Source organism: Carcharhinus amblyrhynchos, chromosome 2 (genome assembly GCF_965287045.1).
Source record: "Carcharhinus amblyrhynchos chromosome 2, sCarAmb.v2.hapA, whole genome shotgun sequence".
Classification (NCBI taxonomy): Eukaryota; Metazoa; Chordata; class Chondrichthyes; order Carcharhiniformes; family Carcharhinidae; genus Carcharhinus; species Carcharhinus amblyrhynchos.
This window is the reverse complement of record NC_137325.1, coordinates 18,970,576-18,995,678: the sequence shown is the minus strand read 5'-3', so window position 1 is coordinate 18,995,678 and position 25,103 is coordinate 18,970,576. Positions and strand designations below refer to the sequence as shown.

Here is a 25,103-nt window from a genome sequence, read left to right as displayed (position 1 = left end):
TTAACTCACTGATTTCTTCAGTTAGCTAGAAAGTCTCAAATATTAGCATACCTCTCTGTATTTTATATTTGGTGTTAAGATTCTGCCATCTACATTATATGGCCTCTGATCTCCATTCTTACTTAACAACTGTATGATATGATTGAAGGTGTGCAGTACTGTTAGTTATGCAGCAACGATCCTTTAAATTACGAGGACTATTCATTGCATTGATGTGACATTGTATTGCAAACAAAGCAGCACCATTAATTTTTAATGTGGCAAGCACTCAGAGATTCAATTTTGAGGCTGGAACTCTGACAATATTTGTATAATTTTGGCACACGTTTTAAAGGCGTACGGGTGATTTATTCGTGTTTGATTTGGATTTATTTTCCATGGTGAGGTGAAATAACCATAGAGACAATCACTAGTGATGACACAAAGTATCCACTGATAGTCAATCGACTTGTATTACAGAAAGGAAAAACCTTGTTGCCCCACACCCACCTTCACCAGGTAAATGCCATTTCTGTCTTTATCATAGAGTCACAGAAGGAGACCATTCAACTTTCGGAGAGTAATCCAGTTAATCCCACGCTCACCTTCCCCTTATCCCTATAATATTTTTATCCTGCAAGTTTTTGTCCAATTCCTTTTGAAGACTGTGATTGTTCGAAGCTTAAAGCTTTTATTCATTTATTAGTCACAACTAGACTTGCACTGCAATTATGTTACTGTGAGAATTCCCCAGTCACCATCCTGCGGCACCTGTTTGGGTACACTGAGGGAGAATTTAGCATGGCCAATGCATGTCTTTCTGGCAGTGGGAGGAAACCGGAGCAGCTGGAGAAAACCCACAACGACACGGGGAGAACATGCAAACTCCGCACATTGACCCAAGCCTGGAATTGAACCTGAGTCCCTGGCGCTGTGAGGCAGCAGTGCTAACCATTGTGCCACCGTGAATCTTTTTCAGCCATCCTGCCAGGTAGTGCATTCCAGTTATAGAATCACTACAGTGATGGAGGAGACCATTCGGCCCATCAGATCTGCACCAACTCTTCTCCAGACTATTCTTGTAAACCTATGCATTTACCCGGTCATCCCCCTAACCTTTACATCTTGGGACACAAAAGCTCTACGATAAGGTAATTTTACTATGGCCAATCCACCCAACCAACAGATCTTCTGGCAGTGGGAGGAAACCGGAGCACCTGGAGGAAACCTACACAGACACGGGGAGAACGAGCAAACTCCACACAGTCACCCAGTGGCCGAATTGAACCCAGGTCCCTGGCTCTGTGAGGCAGCACTTCGAACCACTGTGCCACTGCATTTACCCCCCTCCCCACCCCCCCTTCCAACCACTTGTTATGTAAAAGGTGTTTCATATTTGCAGGAGAGATTTGTAGGATTATGGGTAATGAGGAGGAAGGAAGTGAAGATAGTTCTTTCAACGAGCTAGCACTGGCATGATGGGCTAAATGGCCTTTTCCAGTTTCATGATTCTATGTAAATAATGTTTTAAAAGAGGCAGGAGGAATATTATGGGGGCTAATACTTTCTTTCCAAGAAACCCATTGAAGAAAGATCCATCTGAACCTTTAGCAGGACCCTTGGTGAGTTAGCTTGGTGAGATAGGCATGAGCAATGTCAGAAAGTTAGCCAAAAGTGGAGAGACTGAAGGTATTATAAGAAGCAGTTAGTTTTCAGTGATCATTTCTAGTTATGTATCATCCTTCTATGTTTTTTCATTTGCTAACGGGCCTATAGCTGTGCCCATAGCAGGAGTTTGCGCATGTGGGGTGGGGGTTGGGGGGGGCTTTGATGTTGGTGATGGGGGGATTCCGATGATGTCAGTGATGAAAGGGGAGGGGTATGCAAGGAGATGGGTAGCACGCAGCACTTAACTCTAGGGTGCCCAAGGGTAAAAGCATTCATTTCCAAGGTGCGGGGGGGGGTGAGGGGGGGTTCTTGGGCTACATTGGAGGGGTGCAGGTCAGAAGCCTTCCCTAGGATTGGGGTCGGTTATGGCTAAGGTATTGAATAACTCTTTTGTTTCTGTCTTCACGGAGGAGGACGTGAATAATTTGCCGCGTGTTATTGATGGAAAGGTGGTAGGACTGGAGGGTCTTAATGACATACTGTTACTAGAGAGGCGGTGCTCGACAGACTGGAGGGGCTGATTGTGGACAAGTCCCCAGGACCGGATGGAATGCATCCGAGGGTTCTGAAAGAAATGGCGGAGGTGATAGTAGATGCCTTGGTGGTTATTTTCCAGACGTCGCTGGATTCCGGGGAAGTGCCGGAAGATTGGAAAACGGCTAATGTTACGCCGTTGTTTAAGAAGGGTGCCAGGCAAAAGGCGGGGAATTATAGGCCGGTTAGTTTAACGTCTGTAGTAGGTAAAATGTTAGAATCCGTCATTAAGGAGGAAATTGCGAGGCATCTTGAAGGGAATTGCTTGATAGAGCGGACGCAGCACGGTTTCATTAAAGGGAAGTCGTGTCTGACAAATTTACTGGAGTTCTATGAGGATGTGTCTAGGGCGGTGGATAGAGGAGAGCCGGTGGATGTGGTCTTTCTGGATTTTCAGAAGGCGTTTGACAAAGTACCTCACAAGAGGTTATTGCAGAAGGTTGAGGGACATGGAGTTGGGGGTAGGGTGTTAGCGTGGATAGAGGATTGGTTGTCAAATAGGAGGCAGAGAGTGGGGGTCAACGGGTGCTATTCGGATTGGCGGATGGTGACCAGTGGAGTGCCCCAGGGGTCGGTGCTGGGGCCTCAGCTATTTACCATTTATATAGATGATCTGGAGGAGGGAACCGAGTGTAGGGTGTCGAAATTTGCTGATGACACCAAGATTGGGGGAACGGCAAATTGTGCAGAGGGTGTGGAGAGTCTGCAGAAGGATCTAGATAGGCTGGGCGAATGGGCCAGGAAATGGCAAATGGAATTTAATGTTGGCAAGTGTGAGGTGGTCCACTTTGGTAGGAATAATGGTAGGAAGGACTATTACTTACGGGGCGAAAAACTGCAGCGGGCGACAGTGCAGAGGGACCTCGGGGTCCTTGTGCATGAGTCGCAAAAACCCAGCTTGCAGGTGCAGCAGGTGGTCAGGAAGGCGAATGGGATGCTGGCCTTCATAGCGAGGGGGATTGAATATAAAAGTAGGGAGGTCTTGCTGCAGCTGTATAGGGCATTGGTGAGGCCGCAGCTGGAGTACTGTGTGCAGTTTAGGGCGCCGCACCTGCGCAAAGATATTTTGGCCTTGGAGGGAGTGCAGAGGAGGTTTACTAGGCTGATACCGGAGTTGAGGGGGTTGAGCTATGAGGAGAGGCTGAATAAACTAGGCTTGTACTCGTTGGAGTTTAGAAGAATGAGGGGAGATCTCATTGAGATGTATAAGATGATGAATGGGATGGATAGGATAGAGGTGGAGAGACTCTTCCCGCTCAAAAAAGACAGTAGGACTAGGGGGCACAGCCTCAAGATAAAGGGGGGACGGTTTAGAACGGAGTTGAGGAGGAACTTCTTCACTCAAAGGGTGGTGAATCTCTGGAATTCTCTGCCCGTTGAAGTGGTGGAGGCTGCCTCACTAAATATTTTTAAGACGCGGGTTGATGGGTTTTTGATAAGAGAGGGGATTAAGGGTTATGGGGAGAGGGCGGGAAGGTGGAACTGAGCCGCGACAGATCAGCCATGATCTTATTGAATGGCGGGGCAGGCTCGAAGGGCTAGATGGCCTACTCCTGCTTCTATTTCTTATGTTCTTATGTTCTTAATCTGCTCTCCGCTTGCTGTAAAATCATTAAACTTTTTCTCCAGAAGTCAATTTCAAAGATCTGTCACGTTGCACTGACTAGTCTACTTTCTGTTTGCTTTAAAAGCTTGGAAGTGCTTTGTTTATGTTCCATTTCTTGCCCCATTCAGTTTTACAAGTTCCCGGAGTTGCTGTAGCTGCCTCCTTCAAATGAGAGATTATGATTGTTTATTCATGCAGCACTTACACATCACTAATTCTGAAGTGCTTCCAAGAAAGCGCAGGTGTTCCGTCAGCGCTCATGTTTTTTTAGAGGGGCTTTATTTCTTACTCTTATGCCTGGACAGCATGCCTTTACTGGAGGCTGGTTTCCACAATACAAGCATCGCTCAGACATTGAAGTGCAAGGGTTCCTCAATGATGACCGTCTCGCATCCACTATTGAATTCTCTGGATAGACACGATGACCACACTACTGGGTTTCCAGCCATTGTAACTTCTGTCTGGTTAGGAACAGGGCTAGACAGTAACCTGGCACTGCCCCCCCTGGCATCCTGGCAGTGCCAATCAGGGTGACACTGTCAGGTTGGAACTGAAAGGGAACGGGGTGAGTGCCAGATTGGTACTGTCAAGGGTAGGGCCTGAAGGGGGGGTGCTGAAGAGGGTGAGGCATTTGGCAACTCCATGGTGGCATGCCCCTCACTTTGACGGGGGGGGGGGGGGGGTTCGTGCTACTGGTAACATCAACCAGGGCGTGGTGCTGATGCTGGTGTTTTGGGTAGGGTGGGGGTCTTTGCCAGTGAGAAGGGGTCTGTAGCTTTATTTGAGCTCAGGGTGCCCTATACAAATGGCTCACACGTCTCCTATTTGGTGCAAATCACTCCAAGCACCAAGGAAATGTGGGTGGATTGTGATCACAGAAATTCTTTGGGAGAATATGGGCGGCACGGTGCCACTGTGGTTAGCACTGCTGCCTCACAGCTCCGGGGAAGCAGGTTCAATTCCAGCTTGGGTCTATTGGGGTAGGTGGGACCTGTTCGGGTGGGATGGGGTTGGTCTGAATTGTGCTGGGACCAGAGTGCTGGCGAATCGAGTAAAGAGGACTGTAGACAGGGCTTTAAACTAATTAGGAGGGGGGAGGATGCGAGGGTAGGTGACGTTACGAGGTCTAAAGTTAAGGAGAGGGTACAGGTAAGGGAAGAGGCCGAGGATGTCCCAATAATAGGGGGAGTAGGGGGCGTGAGTATGGTTGGTGGCGTTACGGCAAATAGGGTCCAGGTGAAGGCTGGGATGAAAGCGCTTTATCTGAATGCATGAAGCATTCGGAATAAAGTGGATGAGCTGGTGGCGCAGATCGACACAAATGGATACGATCTGGTGGCCATTACAGAGACGTGGCTGCAAGGTGACAGGGACTGGGAGCTGAATGTACAGGGCTATCAAGTGTTTAGGAAGGATAGGCAGGAGGGAAAAGGGGGGTGCGTAGCTCTGCTGATTAAGGATAGCATCACGGTGGTAGCAAGGGATGATATTGGAGCCAAGGAGCAGAGGGTGGAATCGTTGTGGGTGGAGGTTAGGAACAGCAAAGGGAGGAAGACGCTGGTGGGTGTCATCTATAGGCCCCCGAATAATGATCTGGAGATGGGGCGGGCTGTTAACGCGCAAATAAGTGCGGCGTGCAGGAATGGGACGGCCGTAGTTATGGGGGATTTCAATCTGCATATTGATTGGTCGACCCATGTTGGACGCGGTGGGCTCGAGGAGGAGTTCTTGGAATGCTGCCAGGATAGTTTCCTCGAACAGTGTGTGTTGGAGCCGACGAGGGAGCGAGCTATCTTGGATCTGGTGCTATGTAATGAGGCGGGTAGAATTAGGGACCTTGCGGTGAAGGATCCTCTTGGGGAGAGTGATCATTGTATGGTGGAGTTTCTGGTGCAGATGGAGGAGGAGAAAGTGGGTTCCCAGACACGCGTACTTTGTTTGAATAGAGCGGAGTACGGTAGGATGAGAGAAGAATTGGCGAATGTGGACTGGGGGAGCGTGTTGGAGGGAGGGTCTGCTGAGGAGCAGTGGAGGATCTTTAAGGAGATCTTTCTTGGTGCTCAGCGGAAATTTATTCCGATGGTCAAAAAGGACCGTAGGAGGAGAGGTAATAAGCCGTGGATAACGAAGGAGGTGAAGGAAAGTGTTAAATTAAAAGCGGAGGAATTTAGAGTAGCTAAGAGTAGTGGGCGAGAAGAGGATTGAGAGAGGTTTAAATGTCAACAAAGATTGACAAAGAAGTTGATAAAGAAGGGTAGGAGAAACTATGAAGCTGGGCTAGAGCTTAATATAAAAAAGGATAGCAAGAGTTTTTATAAATATATAAAAAGGAAGAGGCTGGCTAGGGTGAACGTTGGTCCTTTAGAGGATGAGAAAGGGGACCTAGTGGTAGGGGATGGGGATATGGCTAAGGTATTGAATAACTTTTTTGTTTCTGTCTTCACGGAGGAGGACGTGAATAATTTGCCGCGTGTTATTGATGGAAAGGTGGTAGGACTGGAGGGTCTTAATGACATTACTGTTACTAGAAAGGCGGTGCTCGACAGACTGGAGGGGCTGATTGCGGACAAGTCCCCAGGACCGGACGGAATGCATCCGAGGGTTCTGAAAGAAATGGCGGAGGTGATAGTGGATGCCTTGGTGGTTATTTTCCAGACGTCGCTGGATTCCGGGGAAGTGCCGGAAGATTGGAAAACGGCGAATGTTACACCGTTGTTTAAGAAGGGTGCCAGGCAAAAGGCGGGGAATTATAGGCCGGTTAGTTTAACGTCTGTGGTAGGTAAAATGTTAGAATCCGTCATTAAGGAGGAAATTGCGAGGCATCTTGAAGGGAATTGCTTGATAGAGCAGACGCAGCACGGTTTCATTAAAGGGAAGTCATGTCTGACAAATTTACTGGAGTTCTATGAGGATGTGTCTAGGGCGGTGGATAGAGGAGAGCCGGTGGATGTGGTCTTTCTGGATTTTCAGAAGGCGTTTGACAAAGTACCTTACAAGAGGTTATTGCAGAAGGTCGAGGGACATGGAGTTGGGGGTAGGGTGTTAGCGTGGATAGAGGATTGGTTGTCAAATAGGAGGCAGAGAGTGGGGGTTAACAGGTGCTATTCGGATTGGCGGATGGTGACTAGTGGAGTGCCCCAGGGGTCGGTGCTGGGGCCTCAACTTTTTACCATTTATATAGATGATCTGGAGGAGGGAACCGAGTGTAGGGTGTCGAAATTTGCTGATGACACCAAGATTGGGGGAACGGCAAATTGTGCAGAGGGTGTGGAGAGTCTGCAGAAGGATCTAGATAGGCTGGGCGAATGGGCCAGGAAATGGCAAATGGAATTTAATGTTGGCAAGTGTGAGGTGGTCCAATTTGGTAGGAATAATGGTAGGAAGGACTATTACTTACGTGGTGAAAAACTGCAGCAGGCGACGGTGCAGAGGGACCTCAGGGTCCTTGTGCATGAGTCGCAAAAACTCAGCTTGCAGGTGCAGCATGTGGTCAGGAAGGCGAATGGGATGCTGGCCTTCATAGTGAGGGGGATTGAATATAAAAGTAGGGAGGTCTTGCTGCAGCTGTATAGGGCATTGGTGAGGCCGCAGCTGGAGTACTGTGTGCAGTTTTGGGCGCCGCACCTGCGCAAAGATATTTTGGCCTTGGAGGGAGTGCAGAGGAGGTTTACTAGGCTGATGCCGGAGTTGAGGGGGTTGAGCTATGAGGAGAGGCTGAATAAACTAGGCTTGTACTTGTTAGAGTTTAGAAGAATGAGGGGAGATCTCATTGAGATGTATAAGATGATGAATGGGATGGATAAGATAGAGGTGGAGAGACTCTTCCCGCTCAAAAAAGACAGTAGGACTAGGGGGCACAGCCTCAAGATAAAGGGGGGCGTGGTTTAGAACGGAGTTGAGGAGGAACTTCTTCACTCAAAGGGTGGTGAATCTCTGGAATTCTCTGCCCGTTGAAATGGTGGAGGCTGCCTCGCTAAATATTTTTAAGACGTGGGTTGATGGGTTTTTGATAAGAGAGGGGATTAAGGGTTATGGGGAGAGGGCGGGAAAGTGGAACTGAGCCGCGACAGATCAGTCATGATCTTATTGAATGGCGGGGCAGGCTCGAAGGGCTAGATGGCCTACTCCTGCCCCTATTTCTTATGTTCTTATGTTCTTGTGTTCTCCCTGTGTCTGCGTGTGTTTCCTCCAAGTGCGCCGGTCTCCTCCCGCAGTCCAAAGATGTGCTGGTTAGGCACTTTGGCCATGTTAAATTGCCCCTTAGTGTCCTGGGATTCGTAGGTTAGAGGGATCAGCGGGGTAAATATGTGGGGCTATGGGGCTAGGTGGAATTGCTGTTGGTACTGACTCGATGGGCCAAATGGCCTCCTTGTGCACCGTGGGGATTTTATGACAATTGTCCCCTTAACTCTCCCACTCCTGCTGCTTCTGCAGTGGCAGAATCTGTGACTGGAAGAGCAGCAAGGGTGGCAGTTAGGAAACCTGAGATTAAGGCACTGGAGCAGTTTTCCTGGATAAATTTGACCTCTTTGAATGTGAAACTTGGGAGGCTGAGGAGAAGAAGCAGAAAAAGGGAATAATAGGATGGAAAAGGTGGCTCGGAAACCCAGAAATGAAGCTTAGGAGCAGGTCTGACACAGCCACCTGTACTGAGATTGTCTTCAAGGACAGCAGCCAGCGACGGGAAGGTTTATTTCATTAATTTTCTTGCTAACATTAGACTCTTTAAGTTTAAGTTTATTTATTATTAGTCATAAGTAAGGCTTACATTAACATTGCAATGATGTTACTGTGCAATCCCCCTAATCGCCACACTGTGGCGCCTGTTCGGGTCAATGCACCTAACCAGCATGTCTTTGTACTGCGGGAGGAAACCGGAGCTCCCAGAGGAAACCCAAACAGACACGAGGAGAATGTGCAGACTCCGCACACAGTCAGCCAAGCCGGGATTCGAACCCGGCTCCCTGGTGCTGTGAGGCAGCAGTGCCAGCCACTGTGCCACCCACCTCATGCTGGGAGAGGTCTTATATCTTATAGTGGAGGGGTAAAATGTCAAAAATAATAGCGTTAAAGTGAGCGTAGTGACTCCCTGGCAATAGAGCCAGTAAGCAACGGTAGGCCTCAGGCCTGTGATGATGGTGGATTGATTATCACCAGTTAGCATGAGAATTCCTACGTCTCAGAAAACCTCAGCTCTGAATTCGACCTGGAAAGATTAATCTCTGCTTCCCAAGGGAGTTCAGCTGAGTGGCTTATTGGCTCAGATACTAAAGCATTGTCCAGGCCCGCCAGCGCAATCAGTCTCTGATCTACATTATTTGTGGAGAATACAATTTAAGATGAAAATAACAATCGTTAATCAGCCGTCCCCGGCCCCACACAAGTTGCTTCAAAATCCACTGTGCTGTTAGAAGATGGCTAGGGGCACCCTTTCATGATGGAAAGGGTTGTGTGGAAAATTACAGCTGGAGTACTGTGTGCCGTTCTGATTGCCACATTATGGAAAAGATGTGAATGCAGTGGAGAGGATGCAGAGGAGATGCACCAGGATATTGCCTGGACTGGAACATTTAAGTTATAAAGAGAGGTTGGATTGGCTTGGGTAGTTTCCTCTGACCTGATTGAGGTATTCAAGATTATGACGAGCATGGACAGGATGGATAGGGAGCAGCTGTTTCTCTTAGCTAAAGGGTCAGTTACAAGGGGACACAAATTAGAAATAAGGTGTGGGAGATTTAGGGAGGATTTGAGAAAAATCTTTTTTATCCAGAGGGTGGTGATGGTCTGAAATGCACTGCCTAGGAGGATGATGGAGGTGGGATGCCTCACATCCTTCAAAAAATACCTGGATAAGTACTTGGCACGCCGTAACATTCAAAGCTACGAGCCAAGTGCTGGCAAGTGGGATTAGGTAGGCAGGTCAGGAGGAGAGATTGGGTAAACTGGGAATGTTCTCCCTGGAGAAACGGAGAATGAGGGGAGACCTAATAGAGGTGTATAAAATTGTGAAGGGTATAGATTGGGTGAACAGTGGGAAGCTTTTTCCCAGATCAGAAGTGACACACGAGGGGTCACAGGTTCAGGGTGAGGGGGGCAAGGTTTAACTCAGATATCAGAGGGACGTATTTTACACAGAGGGTGGTGGGGGTCTGGAATGCACTGCCAAGCAGGGTGGTGGAGGCGGACACGCTGGGATGGTTTAAGACTTATCTGGATAGTCACATGAGCAGACTGCGAATGGAGGGATACAAAAGAATGGTCTAGTTGGACCAATGAGCGGCACAGGCTTGGAGGGCCGAAGGGCCTGTTTCCTGTGCTGTATTGTTCTTTCATGCAGACTCGATGGGCGGAAGGGCCTCTTCTGTACCGTAGTATTCTGAGAAATTGATATTCTTCCATCAAGATTAATCTGTATGACCCTATACATCTTGCCTGAATTTCACTGACATACCCAAAGAGAAAAGTTCGTATGAGGCGATGTTTGATGCCTGAGAAAGGTCTCCCAGTGGGTTGCACTTTGTAAGTTGTTAACTTAAAAAAAGACCATTTGTATCTATTTCATACTCTGCAAGATAGAAGAGGAGCATTTAGCCCTTGAGCCTGTGCCAACTTTGTAAAGAGTTATCCTATTAGTCCTAGTCCCATGCTCTTTGCCCCCTCAAACTTTATCCCATACCCTTCTCCCTCTGCCTATCAGATAAATTCAAAGTGAAAGAGCCTGGGAAAATGAAAGGGTCGATGTAGAGAAACTGTTTTCCCTGGTGGAGGAAATCCAGAACAAAGATGGCGGAAGGGGAAGCGATGGGAGGACTGTGCAGAGCAACCATTTTGTAATAAGAGCTAGGGCCATTGGAAGTAACTTCAAGACTTAAACTTCCATGCAAAGATTATTGGAAACGCTCTTTCTCCAAAGTGTTGGAGGCCAATAGGAGCTTTCAAAGCTGAGATTGACGGACAGATTCTTGCTGGCTGAAGACATCGCAGGATATTTACTCATTGGAGTTCAGGTACACGACAGCCATGAGCTAATTGAATAGTGGAGCAGGATCAATGGGCTGAATGGCTTGTTCCTGTTCCTATGATCCCCTCCCTCCCCCGGGGCACAGAACTAACAATCAAAAGACAAACACCCAAAAGTGACAAGGTGGGAATTGTTACTGCTCCAGCAGGAGTCCCTCTCCTGAGGCTGGGAGGAAGATGAGGGTGAGATTCTCTGGCCAATGGGAAATTCCCATTGACGTCACCCCATGCAGGTGGGAAAGCCGCAGGCGGGGGCACGCTGTCGGCGGGACTGGAGAATCCCGCCGGTGGGAACGGCCAGAGAATTCTGGCCATATTGTCTGGAAGTGTCAGTCGTGGCTCCAGGAAGCATTTTCACTTCTTAGTCTGTAAGTCCTGGGATCAGGTGCAGCATTCCTTCTCAATTCTCTTTGCTTTGTGAGGTGCATATGTTGCACTGTGCAGTCCCTTTAAGCTTGCTGGGCATGCGCACAGCCCCACAAGTTCCAGCTTGCCAAAAACGATTTGTGTCGAAGCCTATCATAGCCATTGATGTGAAGTCACTGTTGTAATGTAGGCATGATGTGGAGTTGCCGGCATTGGACTTGGGTAGGCACAGTAAGTGGTCTCACAACACTTTACCCTAGCTAGTCCCCCTGACACTAAGGTGCAATTTAGCATGGCCAATCCACCTAACCCTGTGGGGGAAACCAGAGCACTCAGAGGAAACCCATGCCGACACGGGGAGAACGTGCAGACTCTACATAGGCAGTGACCCAAGCCAGGAATTGAACCCGGCCCCCAGTGCTGTGAGGCAGCAATGCTAACCACTATGCCACCGGGCTGCCCTCTGTCTATTGTTTGTTTTTGCAAGTGAATTACAGCGGTGTTTTAGGCTAAAGTCCAACAGATTTATTTGGTAGCACGGACTTTCAGAGTGTTGCCCTTCATCGGGTGAGACACTCTGAGTCACTCACCTGATAAAGGGGCAAAGCTCCGAAACCTTGTGCTACCAAATAAACCTGTTGGACTTTAACCTGGCATCGTGAGACTTCTTACTATAACGTAGGCAATACAGCAACCAATTTGTGCACAGAAAGGTCCCACAAACAGTAAAGTGGTAATGGGGTAATTAATCTGGTTTGTGGTGCTTGTCTGAGGGATAAAGGTTGGCCAGGACATCAAGGCTTTGAAACGCTTGTCTTTGAAATGGTAGAATGGCCTTTTATACTCCTTTTAAGAGGGCAAGTGAGGGACACAGTTTAATGGTATCATCAGATAGTCAGTACCCAATTGGAACATCAGTCAAAGCATGTGCTCGAATCCCTTGAGTTGGAGCTTGGCCCAGCAGTTACCACTGAGCAACAGCAGACAGTTGACATACTGTTGTCAACTGCATTGCATGAGTGGACTAATTGACAAAAGGTGAAAGCATAAAGCATAGGCTGAATATACAACAGATCTGTCTTCCAGTTGAATAAATAGGCTTTTGCAACTCCATTGTCTCCCAGTGAAAATGTTTACTGTGAAATTAATAATAGTACGGTGGATGGAAAAAACAAATTCCTCAGGGTAACCAGCGGTATACAAAGTTTCAGATGCAGCAGCCTCAACCGCTCAGGGGTATTGCGAAAGAAAAATGATTCGCAAGCCAACTATCTACTTTCTGAACTTCTGTAAATCTCAGCACAAACATAGCTTTCCTTCAGTGTCTGAATGTGCCACTGTTCATTGTCAGGCTGCAACTAAGGTGGTCAAAGTAACCTTAGGGACCAATGGAAAATAAAGTGGCGTGTTGTTAAGGAAAGAACTTGTAGCATCTATCCTGACCTCAGGAGATCCCAAAGCATTTCAAAGTGCTTTTGAAGTGTAGTTGCTATTGTAATGTAGGAAGGGTGGCAACTAATTTCTGCATGCAAACCCCCACACATAGCAATGTGATAAAAACCGGATAATCTGTTTTAATGATGTTGATTGAAGGATAAATGTTGATCAGGACACCGGCGATAATCTCCTGTTCTTCTTCAAAAAGACTGACATAGATCTGAAAAGGGAGACAGTGCCCGGGTTTCACATTGCATCTGTAAACAGCACCCCTACAGCACTCCCTCAGCACTGTACTGAAGTGTTGACATTTTTGTACTCAAGTGTCTGGATTGGGACTGGAACCCATATGCTTCTGGCTTTGTGCAACCCACAACTGACAGGCCTAAAACACTGCTGTAATTGACTTGCAAAAACAAACAATATACAGAGGGCAGCATGGTGGCATAGTGGTTAGCATTGCTGCCTCACAGCCCCAGGGGCTGGGTTCAATTCCCGGCTTGGGTCACAGCCTGTGTGGAGTCTGCACATTCTCCCCATGTCGGCATGGGTTTCCTCTGGGTGCTCCAGTTTCCCCCACAGGGTTAGGTGGATTGGCCATGCTAAATTGCCCCTTAGTGTCAGGGGGACTAGCTAAGGTAAATGTATGGGTTTATGGGGATAGGGCGTAGGTGGGATTGCGGAGAATCGAAGGACCAAATGGCCTCTGTACTGTTGGATTCAGTGAACAAGTGTGTATGTTTCTTTTATCATTCATTCAAAAGAAATGGGATTTGCTGGCTAGACCAGCACTTATTACTCATTCTTATTTGCACCTGAGAAAGTGGCACTGAGCTGCCTTCTTGTATTACTACAGCTCTTGTCGTGTAGGTAGACCCACAGTGTTGTTAGGGAGGAAGTTCTCGGATTTTGATCCAGTAACTCTGAGGGAACACCAATATATTTCCAAGTCAGGATGATGAGTGGCTTGAGGGGATCTTCCAGGTGATGGTATTCCCAGGAATCTGCTGCCCTTCCTCTTCTAGATATTAGTGGTCGTGGGTCTGGAAGGTGCTTTCTAATGAGCCTTGGTGAGTTCCTGCAGTGCATCTTGTAGATGGTACACACTGTTGCCATTGCGCATCAGTAGTGGAGGGAGTGAATATTTGTGGATGGGGTGCCAATCAAGTGGGCTGCTTTGTCTCACGTGGTGTTTAGCTGCACTAGAGTCTGAATATGTTGTGAAAAAGATACAGTTTTCATCCATGTATGAATGTACTGGAATGTCAGACAGGAAGTGGCCAACTGACCTGCCTGGCCTGGCCCATACTGTTGTGATGCTTTCTACTTCACAACCAAGGAGGACACAAGTGGAGTTTGTTGCCATTCACATAGGTCCAATTTTCAGCCACATTATCTCATTTCCCTTCAAACGGTGAATCAATTGTCTTCCTTTACTCTGTGCAGTCCTATGCGAAAGGTATGAGATGTGTTAACTTATTTTTAATTTCCTTCACTTCCTAAATCTAGTTTTGTCCCTTAACACCAGCGCTTTCAGATAATTGGCCTCTTGTTTGTCTATCATTTCATTGTCCATCTGGTTGCTGTCTCCATTGACCCAGCAGACCACAGTGTGCGTACCAGAAAAAACTACAACACTCCAATGCCAACACTTGATCGAGCCAAGCATCCCCATGCCATTCAGAACCAGCACTGCTACCTGTGTGAAGTGGACGTGTATGTATTAGCCTGGTTAAGCACTATAAAGGGTTCATGAGCTGACGCACGGTATTCCAAATGGGTCTCGGCACTGTTAGCACTGAATAACAGAAGGGGTAGGGGTAATTCCCCATAGCGAGTCAAACCGAGTTCCCAGCAATCGCTCAGATGCTTTGTACGCTCCCCAGTGACCAATCTGATGGGTCAGCTGCTCTGTGGTCCCAGCAGCGCCAGGATCAAGCGGTGGCCACTGCTGGGATTGCAGCAAGTCCCCAAAGGTGAAGAGGTGATGGAGCCTGGCATTCAAGGTAAGCTTGGGGTTTTGAACAGGCCTGGTTGGCAGACCCCACATGAAGTAGGAGGAATGGGCAGGGGGAGAAGGGGAGGTGGCTGCATTTGCGAAGCCAAAGGGTTGTAGGGGGTTTGCATCCTGAGGAGGGGCATGAGGTACTCTTCATGCCCCCTCCTCTAAAGAAGATAATCCTACACTTGCTGCCCAACAACAGCACACTGTTGGGATGCCTTTTCCTGCTGGGGGATGGAATAATAGCGGCAGAAGTGGAATGAGGACCTCAATAGGGCAAAGGGAGGGTGGGCTTCCCAATGCTTTTCCCAGCCATGGTAGGTTGGTAAATGGGATATAAGTCAAGTGTGGGCAGGAAACCAATTGGGAGGCTTCCCATTTCATTTTGAGTCCGTCCCCACCCCCCGCTGTAGATCTTTGAACATCTAACATGGGGCTAATGGCACTGCACTTGTTCTGCCTGTGAGATTGGCAACTATCTTCGCAGGACACACACACACATAAAAACATACATGCGTACAAGTACACATGCGCGTACAAGCATACATACACGCAGATGTGTATCTCACACATGTACACGTACACGGATACAGGCGTGCACACAAGACAGGCGCACAGGCGCATGCACACAGGTACACAGGTGCGGCCGCATGCGCAGGCGGACAGGTACATGCACGCGTGCATACAAGCACACACAGATACAGGTGTGCGCGCACACACTCCGTGGGCATCAATAATCTCAAATTCTCCAATGTAACCATGCTTCAACATTACATTCAAGAATCTCACAATCACTCTTAATCAGACAAGAGCCTGCCATTTTCCATGCTCCTCTGCATTGTTGATGCTTGTCACAGTATTGGTAAAAGCATGCATGTGCAACTTGATGTCGCCTCATCAATATGGCGAAAATTAATTGGATTTAAGTTCCACCAGCTCTTAAAGTGGGATTTGAACCCACGTCCCCAGAGGGCTGCTGGATGATTAGCCCAGAGGCATTTCCACTACACCCTCATTGCCCTCACCAAGGTGATTTTTCAGATTCCCCATGCCTGCCACAGTGGGATTTGAACCTCAAACCCCAGAATGTTGCTCTAGGTTTGTGGTTTACCAGTTAGTTGAGTGACCTATATCACCAGATCACTAGTAATGATTCATCACATAGCTTGTTCTTCTTTATCTCCAATGCTTTGTAACTGTTAACATCTCCAATCAGATACCCTTTTAACCTTGTTTGTGCTAATTGAAAGACCCCAGATCATGATCCCCATATGGGAAAATCCACTTGTTTGAAACCTTCGATTCTGAGGAAAGTAGCAAATAGTCCCCTGTTATAACTTCCAATGTTGTTAAAGTATAAAGTTTATTTATTAGTATCAGAAATAGAACTGCATTAATGCTGCAATGAAGTTGCTGTGAAAATCCCCTAGTTGCCACATTCCGGTGTCTGTTTGGGTACACTGAGGGAGAAGTTAGCATGACCAATGCACCTAACCAGCACATCTTGCAGACTAAGAATAAACCAGAGCACCTGGAGGAAACCCACGCAGACATGGGGAGAATGTGCAGACCCCACACAGACAGTGACCCAAGCCAGGAATCGAACCTGGGTCCATGGTGCTGTCAGGTAGCAGTGCTAACCACTGTGCCACCGTGCTGTGGTTTTTGCCTTTTAAAAGCCTCTTCAAGCAGCTTATTCCAAACTTTCATCGCTTTGTCCTTCCTAATCACTGTTCCAGTATAAAAGCAAATGGTTTTCCCTCATTGCCAAAGGATATTCTGAGCAGCCACGTGCTGAATGAATCTTACATTTTGCTTTCTCTTTTCAGGGGAGTGAAAGCCAAACACTGCAGCACTTGTAACAAATGCATTTCTGAATTTGATCATCATTGCAAATGGCTGAACAACTGTGTCGGAGGACGAAACTACTGGTCAGTCACTGTGGCATTTATGAATTTACTTCAAACGCTTCAGATTTTTTTTAAAAAAGTGGTTAATTAAAGTGGTTGATAGTTGAAATACTCAGCAGATGATTAACAAGTGAAAGCAGCTACGTTTTCATCAGCCAAGATTACATGGTCTGGGTAACTGTTGGTATTTGCCATTATTACTCCTCGAAAACTGATAGCGACTGCATGAGCTTGTATGTGTGCAGTTAAAAGAGAGGGAGGTGATGGCCTAGTGGCATTTTCGCTAGACCACTCATCCAGAAACTCAACTAATATTCTGGGGACCCAGGTTCAAGTCCTGCCATGGGAGATGATGGTGGAATTTGAATTCACTAAAAGAATATCTGGAATTAAGAATCTACTGATGACCATAAAACCGTTGTCAATTGTTGGAAAAACCCATCTGGTTCACTAGTGTCCTTTAGGGAACGAAATCCTTACCTGGTCTGTCTACATGTGAATCCAGGGCCACAGCAATGTGGTTGACTCTCAACTGCTTTCCAAGAGCAACTTGGGATGGACACTAAACACTGATGCCTCATATCTCACAAATGAATAAATTTAACTTTTCCGTTAAAATAGAATTCCCATTTTTAAAATATATATTTTAAAGTTCATGATATTTCCCCTTCTACCCTAATTATTTTGCTCTCTTTAAATTATAATTAAAAGTAGAGGATGATCAGTGTATTTTGCTTCCTGGTTTGTTGTCTATGAGAATAGGCCAGTGTGTTTGGCTGCATACCGTGGATTGATAGCATCACTTTTGCTGGAAGCCTGGTGATTCCCTTGATGCTCGGTTCAAAGTACCGTTGGGAAAAGAGGAAATCTATACCACAGGGATCACTAGATCCTTGTAGGCATCTTTCCCCAAGGCCAGTGGCGAGTACTGTCACTTTGTCAATCTCTGCAAAACTTGGCCTTTTAATTTTTGAGGGCCATTCATAAATTAAGAAAGGAAAATAAATGCTTGTTTTAATAAAATACTTTTTCACAATATCCCAGTGCGCTCTGTGCCAATGGAATACTTTTGAAATTCCAGCACTGTTGTAATGATTGGAAATGCAGCAGCCAATTTCTGTACAGCAAATCCTACAAAAAACAGAGATAAATCACCAGATAATTTGGTATTAGTTGAAGGATAATTGTTTTTTTTTCTCCACATCCCGTTTTCAAGGCTGAACAATTCGCCCAGCAGGGATGCCGAATGGAGTATAATGGTTAGCCAGGATAAGGTCCCTGTTCTCCTTCAAACAGTGACCAAGCACTTTTTTTAAATCCACCTATTAGGACTGACTGACCTGGTTTAAAGTCTCATCTGAAAAACAGCACCTCTGACCATGCAGCATTCCCTCAGTACTGCACTGAAGTGTCAGCCTAGTATCATTGAATCCCTGCAGTGCAGAAGGAGGCCATTTGGTCCATCAAGACTGCAGCAACAACAATCCCACCCAGGCCCTATTTGTTAACCCCATGTCACTAAGGGGCAATTTAGCCTGGCCAATGCACCTAACTAGCACGTCTTTCAGACTGTGGGAGAAAACCGGAGCACTTGTTAGGAAACCCAGGTAGACATGGGGAGAATGTGTAAGCTCCACACAGACAGTGACCCGAGCTGGGAGTCGAACCCAGGTCCCTGGCACTCTGAGATGGCAATGCTAACTACTGTGCCATCTAGATTATACCAAAATCTTGCAGTGGAGCGTAAATCCACAACTTTCAGACTCCAGAATCAGCAAGTTACCCCCTGAGCTGAACTGGTATGAGTATCACTTAATAACATGGTCAGATGCTTTATGGAGTGAGCATATCATTGAAATTCCATCGCATATCTCATTCTATCAATGCAGCATTTGAGCTGGTGAAACTAGTTTTCTTTATCCATCGTAGTCCACATACCCATCTATATGACCATTGTTTTCTGTAACTGAGATTTGCTAATTGTGTTAAATAATATTTTAAAAGCTGAACAAAACTGCAAGCGCTGGAAATCTGAAATGAGAATGAAGTATACAGTCTAATCAGTATCTGCAAAGGGAAAAAGGCAAATTAATGTTTCAATATGGAGTGTTGCTAAGAAGTGGATATTAATAATTAACCAGTTTGCTGGAGTGTGGTTTTTTATTCTGAGACATGTACAATCAAAATGTATGTGTGTAAATAGTGAATAATGTTACTGGGACTTCCTTGTGTACTTTAAAGACAACCGGGGCTATATATAGGATTGCATAGAGTTTACAGTGGAAAAAACAGGCCATTCAGCCCCACTGGACTTTGCAAGTCTTTATCCTTCTCATGGGTCTCCTCTCACTCTACTTAATTTAATCTTATCAGCAGATCTTTCTATTCCTTTCTTCCTTCTTGTCCTTACCTAAAATCTCCTCAAATGCACCTATGCTATTTGTCTCAATTACTTGTGGTAGCAAGTTCCACATTGTAACTACTCGCTTTGTGAAGAAGTTTTACTGCATTCTGTTTGGATTTATTATTGACTATCTTACATTTTTGGTCCCTGGTTTTGGATTCTCCACAGGAGTAACATCTTCGGCTGTCCGTATTATCAAATCCTTCATAATGTTAACAACCTCTATCAGCCCATCTCTTTCTCTTTTCTAAAGAGCCCCAGCCTCTTCAATCTTTCTTGATGGTCATAACTGCGATGCCTGGGCAATCTGTCATAGAATCCCTACAGTACAGAACAGGCCATTCAGCCCATCATGTCTGTACGCATCACAATCCCACCCATGCCCTATTCCCACAACCCCGCACATTAATGGCCAATTTATCATGGCCAATCAACCTAACTCACACATGTTTGAACTGTGGGAGAAAACTGGAGTACCCGGGGGAAACCCTTGCAGACACGAGGAGAATGTGCAAACTCCACACAGACAGTGACCCAAGGCCGGAATTGAACCTGGGTCCCTGGTGCTGTGAGGCAGCAGTGCTAACCACTGTGTGTCGTGCCACCTGTCCTGAGAGGATTTCAGTGAAGGCGATGAAGAGAATGGTTCTGACCCAAATCTTGAAAATTACTTGGTGTGCTGTGGATTCTGTGTTTTTTTCAAGAAGAAGGAGACAGAGTTTGTAAAAATTAATTGTTAGTCCAATGGGTTGTGAGAAGCTTTTCCTTGATCTGTAGCAATGAGGGGGCAGGGCAAATATCCTGAGAGGTTCCGATCGCTTTCTCAGAGAAGGCCTGCTGTATGTCGAATATCTTTTAAAAGAGCCAATCTTTAGCCCCAAATGCTTAATATTTAATCTTTTGCCTTGCAGTGACTCTAATCTGGTTCTTGTAATCAGTTTATTTTTTAAAGAAAAAAACCTCCTTGTGATTGCGCAGTTGCTATTTATAACTGGTTTGAAAGTAACTAGTCCTCTTTTTAGCTTCCCGGATATCATTAATGGTTAACTGCCTAGCAGGGCCAGAGTAAAGAATTTATATGGAACAGTTACCAAGGTAGCAGTGAAATGCTTACTTACAGGTCAGACTATGTTTACTGAGGCTTGGAGAGGAACAACTGTTGGCTTTGAGTTGCTTAAAGTACCTGGATAATTTTTAAAAGCCACTTTCCTTAACAACTGAGTTTTCCATTAAGAGTCTTTAATTTCCGGTGTCCTCATATGATCCTAAATCTAACCAAGCGTTACACGCTCTGAGTGACCATTTCCATCACTGAAACCAGCTGCTCCCACCTCCGTCTTTGTATCATCTTATCTGCTGCTGAAGCCATTAGACCATAAGATATAGGAGCAGAATTAGGCCATTTGGCCCATTGAGTCTCTCTACTATTCAATCATGGCCAATAAGTTTCTCAACTCCATTCTTCTGTCTTTTCCCCGTGACCTTTGATCCCCTTACTGATCAAGAACCTATTTACCACTGCCTTAACTATATTCTATGACCTTGATTTGATTTGATTTATTATTGCCACATGTACCAGCATCCAATGAAAAGTATTGTTTCTTGCGCGCTATACAAAGCATACCGTTCATAGAGAAAGAAACGAGACAGTGCAGAATGTAGTGTTACAGTCATAGCTAGGGTGTGGAGAAAGATCAACTTAATGCAGGGTAGGTCCACTCAAAAGTCTGATGGCAGCAGGGTAGAAGCTATTCTTGTGTTGGTTGATACATAACGTTAGACTTTTGACCTGGCCTTCTGTGACGATGAATTCCACAGATTCACCACCCTCTGGCTGAAGAAGTTCCTCCTCATCTCGGTTCTAAAGCGTCATCCTCTTACTCTGAGTCTGTGCCCTTGGATCCTAGTCTCTCCTATTAATAGAAACATCTTCCCAAGTCCACTCTATCCAGGCCTTTCAGTATTCTCTAAGTTTCAATGAGATCCTCCCTCATTCTTCTAAACTCCATTGAGAAAAGACGCAGAGTCCTCAAATGCTTCTCATATATCAAGCTTTTCATTCCTGGGATCATTCTCGTGAACCTCCTCTGGACTGTCTCCAAGGCCAGCACATCCTCCCTTAGATACGGGACCCAAAATTGATCACAATATTCCAAATGTGGTTGGACCAGAGCCTTATAAAGCCTCAGCAGTATATCCCTGCTTTTGTATTCTGGTCCTCTAAAAACAATTACTGACATTGCATTTGGCTTCCTAACTACTAACAACAAGCAAGGTAATCTTAAGAGAATCCTGAACTAGGACTCCCAAATCCCTTTGAACTTCTGATTTCTGAATTCTGTCTCTGTAGATGCAATGAATCCAAAACTCTCCTGGCCACCTTTCTGTTGTAATATACCTTTAAGGGATTGCAGATTGCCATCACTTATATGGGAGTGTGTCATGTGATCCAGCTTTAGTTTCACTTTGGTCTATGAGCAGAACATAGCACACACACAACCCTGCTAGCGATATCTTCAAGCTTGCTATCAATATGTTGTTGTGTGCCTAATTTAAATATATATATACCTAGAACGTGTTTGCACAAAATTCCTTCTCATTGATTGGTGCCTTTATATCACAAAACTGAACATGATGTTCAGTGCTGGCCAAACAGAATGGTAGCAAGGTTAAGTACAGGTGCAACATGGTGAACAGCCTTAGATCATGTTACTTGGCATAACACATCTCTCCACATTTTCATCAAACCACAACAAATTCGTGGTTGAAGTGTGTGTTGAAATTGTAGCTTGGTGACTGCTCAGAAAAGCTTTGAAGACATCAGCAGCAGAGTTGTGTGTGCTGTGTTCTGCTCAGTGGCCAAAATGAATCTGAGACTGGATCATCCAACACACTTCCCTTGTTGTGAAGGCATGCAGCTATCCCAGGGACCCAGCACAGACCCCTGTGTTACGCCACTGGATATTGACTTCCAGTCACTAAAGCACCTTCTGTTTCCTACAACTAAGCCCATCTTGAATTCAACTTATCAAATCATCCTGTATTCCATGTGCATTTGCCTTCTTTATATATCTCCTATGTAGGACCTTGTCAAAGGCTTTGCTGAAATCCATATAGACCACATCCTTACACTTGGTCACCTTCTCAAACAATTAAATCAAATTTGTTAGGCATGACCGCCCTCTGACAAAACCATGCTGATTATCCTTGATCAAACCTTGCCTCTCCAAAAGGAGATACATGCTCTTCTTCATAATTTTCTTCAATAGTTTCCCCACCACTGACATGAGACCCTGGCTTATCTCTACAACCCTTCTTAAATAGCGGAGCCACGTTAGCTATTTTCCAATCCTTTGGCACCCCCCATGGCCAGGGAGGAATTAAAAATGTGGGACGCCAGATCCACAGCAATGTGGTTGAGTCTTAAATGGCCTCAGTTCAAGGGTAATCAGAAATGGGTAATAAATGCTGCGCCAGCCAGCACCATCCATATCCCGTGATTGAATCACGAGTGAATTTTTAAAAAGTGCAAACCTACTGGCCCCAGAGGATTAAGCAATTTGAGCATGTTCTAAATTTTGAAGTTGCTGCATCTAATATTCCTCTCTTTTCAAATCTCTTTAGGTTTTTTTTCCATACTGTGGTGTCAGCTGTTCTTGGTATCCTGATGATTGTACTGGTTACCCTTTATGTTTTCATCCAGCAATTTGTAAATCCAGAGCTACTCCGCACTGCTCCTCAGTTTGAAAGTAAGTGTCTAAACTTCATGTTCACCATAACTTTATGCTTTTGCAATGAGAGAGTAATCTTTTCCACTATTATTGCTGAGCTTTTTCATCATTGCTCCATTGCCACCTGTGCCATTAGCTGTCTCAGCCTAAAACCTTGGATTTCCCCCTATAAACCTGTCCCCCTCCCTCTTCTCCTTTAATTTGCTCCTTATACCTATTTTCCTTGACCAAAGGAGATTGAATATCTTATTAATCCAATTCCATAATATCTCCTTTGTCAAATTTTGTCTGAAAGTGCTTCTGTGAAGTGCCTTGGGATGTTTAACAACTTTAAAGTGCTCTAACTGCAAGTTGCTATTTATGTTTCATACTGAGGAGCATTGGCATTGTATTCTGGTGCCCAGTTCAAGCTATTGTGACTTTGGGGGCAGGAAGAGGGCCTAAGATCCAGAGGTCAGTTAATGTACCCTGTACTTTAGGGCCTCTGTTGTCTGTGGTCCATTTGACATGTCTCACTGAACGTAAAAAATCTGGGAATTAAAAGCTGGCAACAGGAAACCTGACCATGAGACTGTTGAGTAAACCTAGCACGCATAGCTTAACTATCTATCACAAGATCTCTCTTGTCCAAATGAAGGTCTGCAAACTTGCATTGCCCTACTAAGAATCACCGGTCTTCTAGAATCATCCTGGAGAGCAAAGGCAGACCTTGGAATTTTCATGTTGGGCTTTGGAAATGAAAGTCAGGCCAGGTCTCATCTTCAGGTTCATTACCCCTGTCCGTCCTTTTCATATTTTCAGCTCCTTCGAGACACTAGTCTGTCTGTAATGGTGTCATTCAAGGCATCCCCAAGCTCACAGTATTCAGCTTAGTTCTTCAAAGTAGCTATGAACTGCATGATTGATTCATCTTGTTGGATACACTTACGGAACCAAATCTCTCGATGATGACCAACAGTTTAGGTGAGGAGTACCCTGCAGTATTTCTGCTATCAAGTCGTAGGATTTTGAACCTGGCTTTTCCGGCTGTAAAAAGTCTGACAACACCAGGTTTTAGTCCAACCGATTTATTTGATAATAGACTCACAAGCTTTCGGGGTTAGTCCCTTCGTCAGGTGAATGGAGAGTTCTGGCCTCAGACAGAGCATATAAAGCACAGACAGTTTAGAGATTACTGATTAGAATGTGAATCCTTACATCTAACCTGCTGTTCAAGACCTGAAGTGGCTGATAATGTGAGTGGAAGGAGCACTGATCACAGGTTACAGAGATGTGTATTGTCTCCAGACAGTACAGTAAGTGAGGTTTTGCAAACCCAGGCAAGTCACGGGGGTTACAGATAGTGTGACATGAACTCAAGATCCCTGTTGAGACCGTCCTCATGTGTGCGGAACTTGTACCAGACTTCTCAGGAGATTGAATGTTTGCCCACCCCCACAGCCCCCATTGTACTCAGAAAAGTGGGACTACAACATCCACCGCAATTTTATTCACTTGGACAGAATAAACAAGTCTTTCAGTATATGAGCTCCATAGCTCTGTATTCTCATCATGCAGTCCCATGACTGAAATTCCTGCTATTTTTTACTGGAAAGCGCTTGTATAAGCACAACTTGCCACAAAGACTTTTAGCATCACCTTGCCCCCTTTTCAAACAAAGTACCCCTGTGCTCAGCCTGTTTCCTTCCAAGTTTTGCAACAATCCCAGCTCTAAACCTGTTAAGGTAAAGTTTAATTTATTAGTCACAAGCAAGGCTTACATTAACACTGCAATGACGTTACTGTGAAATTCCCCTAGTCACCACACTCTGGCACCTGTTTGGGTCAATGCATCTAACCAGCATGTCTTTTGACTGTGGGAGGAAACTGAAGCATCTGGAGGAAACCCATGCAGACACGGGGAGAATGTGCAAACTCCACACAGACAGTGACCCAAGCTGGGAATCGAACCCAGGACCCTGGCGTTGTGAAGCAGCAGTGCTAACCACTGTGCCACCATGCTGCACCAGGGTTGCAGGATACTTCCTACTCACGATGCTCCTTGCACTGTTTCAGATCTTTCCGGGTAGAGCATGCAATAAACTTCTTCTTGATGTTGTTTTGCTGAATCCTAAACGATAAGTTTAGAATCCTAAATTTTGGTTCATTCGATGGCTCCTTCTGTTATTCATCCATCACCAACTTTGGTACAGTGATTTTCTTTTAACTTCTGAAGTATAATTGCGGCGTGGACCAAGATTTTTTTCTTGTTCTACCTGATTGCTGCAATTCTGTTTTTTGGGTGTTTGCAGTGTGGGTCAATCACCTCGTCACCAGTTTTCTTTGTAGTATTTTTAAAGAATAGATAGACTTGCAGACCACAAAGGTACAAGCAAGAGCTTTATTGAAAAGGTGTTTACTCTACCGGCTGTTAGCATAGACTGCCCATTTGCCTGTGCAAATGGCC

The 25,103-nt window shown here is 45.7% G+C and overlaps 1 protein-coding gene across 4 annotated transcripts in view; it reads left to right on the top strand.

Annotated features, from left to right (window-relative positions):
* zdhhc11 (zDHHC palmitoyltransferase 11) overlaps nucleotides 1-25,103 on the top strand; it is a 124,716-nt gene that overhangs the window by 72,586 nt on the left and 27,027 nt on the right. For all 4 annotated transcript variants that reach the window (XM_080203071.1, XM_080203053.1, XM_080203063.1 and 1 more), the window contains 3 exons: nucleotides 14,148-14,326; nucleotides 16,442-16,543; nucleotides 22,551-22,675. In XM_080203071.1, the coding sequence (XP_080059197.1) occupies nucleotides 14,148-14,326; nucleotides 16,442-16,543; nucleotides 22,551-22,675 (406 nt within the window). The remainder of the gene's footprint in view (nucleotides 1-14,147; nucleotides 14,327-16,441; nucleotides 16,544-22,550; nucleotides 22,676-25,103) is intronic.